This window comes from Rattus norvegicus, chromosome 6 (assembly GCF_021556685.1).
Source record: "Rattus norvegicus strain SHRSP/BbbUtx chromosome 6, alternate assembly SHRSP_T2T, whole genome shotgun sequence".
Taxonomy (NCBI): Eukaryota; Metazoa; Chordata; class Mammalia; order Rodentia; family Muridae; genus Rattus; species Rattus norvegicus.
Window position 1 is genome coordinate 101,075,760 of NC_141539.1, and position 6,741 is coordinate 101,082,500.

Here is a 6,741-nt window from a genome sequence, read left to right on the forward strand (position 1 = left end):
GCCAGCCTCTTCTACAGAGAGAGTGTTCCAGGACAGCCAGAGATATACAGAGAAACCCTATCTCGAACAACCAAATTAAAAAAAAAAAAAAAGAAAGAAAAGAAAAAAGAGAAAGAAAAGAAAAATGTAAATGTTTTAAATGTATGGTAAGGTAAATAATAGCGCCGAGGTTTACTGTGTTCTGTTGCTGTGTTGGTAGCTGAGATCCATATGCATCTCCTTAAATAATTACTCTGCCAAGGGGGAACATACAAATGTTGGTTGGTTTTTCAGCAGCCCACCACTCTTAAGAAACCGTCAGAGCCCCACGATGTCCTCCTGCCGGCCAGCTTTTCTGAGCTTGAATCTGTCATAACCGAAAGGCCACAGTTCAGCAGACAGAAGGACGTTCCCCAACCACAGGTAATCAGTTGTAAGGACCAGAACCCAGCATTCTAGATGATGTTTCTCTTTGGACTAAAGCTCTGCTGCCACTGGAGGCCTACATTGTAACCGAAGTATGGGTGCTCAGGCCTGCACAGCGAGCCGCTGACTTCATTAGGTTGCATCTTAAACTAAGTAACCACCCAGGGCAAACGTAGCTATCTGTATCCACAGCCCTGCTTTGCCTGTTATCACTAAGCATGTTCACTGGTAATTTCCCCATGCACATCCAACATAGTTTAAATACCAGTTGGCTATTGTGTGGTTGTTTTATGTTTTTGCTAATTCATTGTATCTTTTGGTTGTTTGCTTGTTTGTTTGCAATGCTGGGGATAGAACCCAGGACCTAACACATTCAACACAAGGTCTTCATCAATAAACCACAGCCAAAGTTTTTAACTAAGTTTCTCAGAAGTAGATGGTATCAAGACTGAGCAAGCAAGAGAAGCAGCACTGACTTGAGAAGTGGCCCAAAGCTGGATGATTCCAGCAGAAAGCATTTTAGAGAGCTAACAGAACAAACAAGATGGCCTTTTAAATTACTTTCACTTGCAGATTCTGGAGTTAAAACCGTTGGAGCAAAAAGATTTAATCAAGTTCACAGAGTTGAATGCTAAGAAAACATGGCTGCAGTGTTACCCAGAGGATAAAGATGCAAATCGGCAATCAGCTTCCAGGTAAAGCATTTTTAAAATTCCCTTGGGATTCTGAGTGGGGATTCTGACATCCCCGGTCCATCAAAAAAAATTGGGTTTATTTATTTTATGTGTATCTTGCCTTTGCGTGTATACTACTCGTGTGCCTAGTGTCCACAGAGGTCATTAAATCCCCTGAAACTGGATTTATGGCAGGTTATGTGCTACCATGTGGGTTCTGGGAATAAACCTGGGACCTCCGCAAGAGCAGTAAGTGCTCTAACCTCTGAGCCCACTCTCTGGCCTACATTTCGACATTTCTTTTTGATAGAACTGCTTATTTTAAAATCCTGCATGAAACATTGGCTAAATGTCTTTGTGTCGACTCTTTTCATACGCACCCCCCTTTTTTTTCCTCCTCAAAAAGCAGTGAGGTGCCTAGTCCTGGAAACTCAGATTCAGAAACTTCAGATTCAGCCTTGCCACCTGAGGGCCAGAGTGGTGACAAATGGCAGTATCTTCACCATGAACTGACATCAAGACCAAATCCCCCTGCGCCTCAGCTCGTGGAGCCTCAGGTCTGTGTGCGTCTCTGTCTCAGGAACCCAGAGAAGGCTCGTGTAGAAACCTTGTGTGTTCTGCGTGATGTATTGGTTCATTCTCAGAAGCTAAACAGCCTCAGGGCTTTTTCCGTAGGCCCGGCCCTCCCTTCATGCCCCTGTAGTGCCCCCTTCTCTGGTTCCAGAGCTCACTACAATGCCCATTTGCTTCTCTGCCTCTAAGTTAGTTCGTGTGTTGCTGGGACAGAACATGTTAACGGAGGGTGGGTGCCTTTGACTCATAATTTCAGGAGGCCGTCTGTGAAGGGGAAGATATGGCAGCTAGGGCAGCTCCCTCTACAGTGGCAGGTGCTTATGACATGGCTTGTTCACATCTTGATGGACTACGAAGAGGGGGGTCGAGGAGCAGGGCCATGTCGTTACCCTAAAAACCCATACCCAGTAGCCCATATCCACCAGGAAGACTTCATGTCTCCAAAGGTCACCTTCCACAACAATGTCAACAGGTCACAAGGGACACTCTGAATTTAAACTGTGGTGATCTGTTTTCCCCGTTAGAAGGTGAGAGAAGAAAATCAACGTATGTTTGGTTCGCATGAAAGCCTAGCTCAGTGCCTATGGCATCACGGAGCCTTAGTTACTGTCTGTTGAAGCAATAACGTGTACAAAGTTTTACAAACACCTTAAAAACTAGAGGGGTTCATGGGTGCCAGTCACTCACCAGAAGATTCTTAGGAATCTACCATGTGCCAGCCCGTATTCCCTCTGGCCCACACCACTGTTGTTGTAGGTCTTGTTCAGTCTTGAGTTCTCTCCAGTCAGAACGGGTGAGTAGCACAGCCTTACAGCTCTTGACTACCAGGCCATGGCAGTGAGCCGTATGCTTAGATAGCCTGGGCACCGGTCCCACGACTTCCTAATCGCCAGGCTGGTGGGAATTTACTTCTTGCCCAGAACCTTATTTGACCATTAATCGCCTAGGTAGGGCTTTGTCTTGGTTTCTTCTTGTTAACAATACTATAAACATGCACAGAAATGTCGTCTAAAGGCCTGTCAGTTCTTTCCCCAGAGTCCTCACCACCGCAAACCGTTTTCAGTTTTATATTCTCAGTGAGGTCTTGAGACTTTCATACATGACATATACATGGTCATTTGTGACGTATTTGATCATATCCACTTATATTCAATTTCCTTTCCCCCAGCTTCTCTGATATACACTCCCTACACACGCCCTACTCTCTCCTAACTCTATGTCCCTGTGTTAGTTAGGGTCTCATTTCTATGATGAAACACCATGACCTAGGCAACTTTTTTAAAAAGATTTATTCATTTATTTTATGCATATGTGTATACTGTAGCTGTCTTCAGACACATCAGAAGTGGGCATCGGATCCCATTACAGATGGTTGTGAGCCACCATGTGTTGCTGGGAATTGAACTCAGGACCTCTGGAAGAACAGTCAGTGCTCTTAACCACTGAGTCATCTCTCCAGCCCCAGAAAGGCAACTCTTATAAAGCCAAACATTTCATTGGGGCTGGCTTGCAGTTTCAGAGGTTCAGCCTGTTAGCCCTATGGTAGAAAGCATGGCATTGTGTAGGCAGACACAGGGCTGAAGAAGGAACTGAGAGTTCTGTATCTCAACCCGAAGGCAACCAGAAGACGACTGCCTTCTGCAGGCAGCCAGGAGGAGGAGCTGGAATAGGAGACCTCAAGGCCCACCCCTAAAGTGACACTTCCTCCTACAAGGCCACACCTACTCCAGCATGGCCACACCTCCTCCTACTGCCATTCCCCGTGGGTCAAGCATTCAAATACATGAGTCTATGGAGACTATACCCATTTAAACCACCACAGCCCCCGAATATATCTCCCATTGATTTGGTTTTTTGAGACAGTGTTTGTCTGTAGCCCTGGCTGTCCTGGAACTCACTCTGTAGACCAGGCTGGCCTTAAACTCAATTTGCCTGCCTCTGCCTCCTGAGTGCTGGGATTAAAGGTGTGCCCCACCACTGCCCAGCTGGCCCACTGATTCTCATTTGTGATGCCCAGGTACTTATGGGTATAGGTCCATCCACTGCAGCCGGAGGCCTCATGGGCTTTTCCCTATCCACTTTGACATGTCCATCAGGGCTACAAAATATTTTATAATTTGAGAAATTTACTCAAAATTCATTCTTCCTTGGTTCATTTTCAATAACAAATCAAATGTGGATCTATCCCTAACTGTGACTGTTTTGTTCTGTTTTGTTTGGGGGATGGGGGAGCAGGTAGTGATTTTTCTGTCTACCCCTGGCTGCCCTGGAACTCACTCTGTAGACCAGGCTGCTTCTGCCTCTGAAGGGCAGGCATTAAAGGCATGCACCACCACTGCCCAGCTTTTCCCTAAATGTGATTTATTTCTCATTCTAAGAGTTGGCTATACAAGGAGGCAACTAGTAAGTGAACTAGTACGTAGTAAATAGACTAGTTAAAAACTGGCTAAGTTTGTGGTTTGCATCTCTCACCTATTAAATTGGAAGGTTAAAGCTGAGAACGAACCTGTCTGTGGTTGAACACTTGCCCTGCAAACAGAAGACCCTGGGTTCAATCCCTGGACCTACCAAAAATAATAAATAAGTAAATACATACACATATACAGACATCTATAAATTAATTCCTTTATTTGTGTTTTCTTCCTCATTTTAATATTTAAATGGATCCTGGTTCTCCATAGAGACAAGATACAGAAGCTCACTGAGAGGGGAACTCAGGAGACCGTGTGCTGAGCCGGTCTTTCCTGTTTGCATTAGCTTCAGCAGGGCCTCAGGCCATCACTAATTAGATTTCTCTTTTTCAAATAGGTGGCCATAACTCTGAGTACTCTGCCCAGTGTGAGTGTGTATAACTTTAGATGCCCTACGGCTGACGAACTGCAAGCTTACACCACCCAACTCGAAGAGCTACGGCAAGAAGCAAACACTATTCAGACACAGGTAAAAACTACATAATGTGTATTTTTCCTTGTAGCAATAATATTTTGAGAAAAGAAAGCTATTACCTCATGCACATTGGTCATAATTTCCTTCAAAGAACAAACAATAGTGTCATAAATGGTATGAGCCTTAGGGTTAAAAATGGGATTTTTTTTTTAACTTGTCAATTTTGATTGTTTGTGTGATGCTGGGAATCGAACCCAGGACTTCCCTTGCTCTAGGCAAATGCTGTCTCACTGAGCTTCACTCCTAACCCTTTGCCAGCTCTGGTGAATTTTGCAGTGGCTACCTAAAGATTTACATGCAAAGACTTCTGAATCTGGGCCCAGGATCAACTAGGTGTGTGTGTGGGAAGTGGGGGTTGGTAATTGATTAGTGATGTCTACAGAGTGCTCTGGGATGGGAAGGGTAGGGAAGGAGTGTAGGCAACCCCGAGTGGGTTTATGCTGAATGGAGTGCTGGATGATGTTAAGTATCCATCAGCTAAGATCTAAGGATATGAGCCCCACGTGAGGCTGAGTGGAAGCAGGCTTGTTAATCAGTTACAGGCTATAGCATACTCCCAACATAGTTGTAAACAGTCAGGAACTCAGGGCAAACCAAAACATGGTTCCAAGAGCTTATGCTAAAATGGAGCTGTGGCTCTCCCAACTTACCTGCACACAGCAGCTCAGCCCCAGGGGCCCCCTTGGAAATGTGCCTATCAAAGCGGCCTCCGTTTCCACAGTCAATGCATAGCTGACCCTCTGATCTTCCCTTTGCACCACCCATCTCTATCTTTAGGGTACTTTGCCTTCTCCTCCTAGCTAACCCCTCAAGCACGGCCTGTGCAGTACCCTTCTCTTACCTATAATTAGTCAACCCACGGTCTGCACATTAGAACGAGGAGAAGCTGCGGGTGAAGTAACTCATGCCTGCCATCCCAGTGCTCTCCTGATGTCCCAGCACTCAGGAGCCAGAGGGCTGCGAGTTCACGATCAGCATGAGCTAATCACGGTTTGAACACAGTGTTTGAACTCCTCAGAAATGTGGAGGCGGGAAGCAGGAGGAGGAGATCTGCAGCTTCCCCTGGGTGGCCACACTGAGAAGACCCTCACCTAGTGGCAGTTCCCTTTTAATTCCATCCAACACTCGCTTGCCTGATAATTCTTAAGCTTGGTTTTCTCAATGTTAGAAAAAAAATCTTTTTTATTTATTCTACAGTATAACTCACAGAATAAGTAGATTAGTCCATCAGTTAATAAGGACACTAATTAGTCGATCATCTAGTGAACGTTAAAACAATTTATGGTAAGTTTTTAGGAACTTTTGAGGAATTAAGGTCAGTGGTTAAGAGTACTGCTCTTGGGTCCAAGGCACTGTGAGAACTTAACCAACTAACAGGACTCATAGGCGGACCACGGACACTGACCCGACAGTCCGGGAGTCTGCCTGGTTCTGACCTAGGTCCTCCAGCATGTATGTTATGGCTGTATAACTTGTGTTCTTGTGGGACTCCTAAAAGTGAAAATGGGGCTTGCAAGGAATCCTAACAGAGTTTTGTTTTGTTTTGTTTTTTCTCTTGATTTAGGGAAGTATGACAGAAGAAACATACATCAGTTTGGATAAAAGGCTATTTGAACTCTTTCTGAGCCTCAGTCGGTGCCTGGGCAGTGTGGAGGAGCTGCTGCAGAGGCCGGGGCTGCTCCAGGAGGATGCGTCTGCCCAGCAGGTGTTCTTCCAGGTAGGGCACAGCTTCTGCCCCTGTGTCCGTCTTTCTGCAGCCCCACGGGAGGCTGGAGCTCATTGCCTTCCTCTCCGTCTCCTCTCGTCTCCTAGAAACTGGCTCTCGAGCTGAAGAAGCTTCGTTTAGCTCTGGGCGACAAGAAGGGGGATCTTCTGAAAGCTGTGACTTGGCCTGGCAAGGGTGCCATGCTGCTGCCAGAGTGTTTCGACGCTCTGAAAGTCAGCCTGGAGAGTACACAGAGCAAAGCTGCCTGGAGGAGCTCCTCCCTGAAGGCGGGCCTTGACCACAGCCTCAGCTATCAGGTGCGACTCTGGGCACAGGGCTGACAGGGATGGACCCCAGTCGGCTGCCAACAATTCTTATAGGAAGTGCTGAGGGAGTGGTGAAGCCTGCCTTTGCTCTCAGAGGGGAGACTGCTTGAAA

General features: G+C 46.2%; 1 protein-coding gene across 16 annotated transcripts in view; it reads left to right on the forward strand.

Moving 5' to 3' along the window:
• Syne2 (spectrin repeat containing nuclear envelope protein 2) overlaps positions 1–6,741 on the forward strand; it is a 311,183-nt gene that overhangs the window by 215,084 nt on the left and 89,358 nt on the right. For 9 of the 16 annotated variants that reach the window (XR_015622059.1, XR_015622060.1, XM_087554076.1 and 6 more), the window contains 6 exons: positions 274–402; positions 979–1,100; positions 1,486–1,636; positions 4,461–4,592; positions 6,163–6,315; positions 6,411–6,620. Coding sequence is in view for 14 of the 16 variants with exons in the window: in XM_087554076.1 (XP_087410202.1) it covers positions 274–402; positions 979–1,100; positions 1,486–1,636; positions 4,461–4,592; positions 6,163–6,315; positions 6,411–6,620 (897 nt within the window). In the remaining 2 variants the exon portion in view is untranslated. 16 annotated transcript variants of the gene reach the window in all.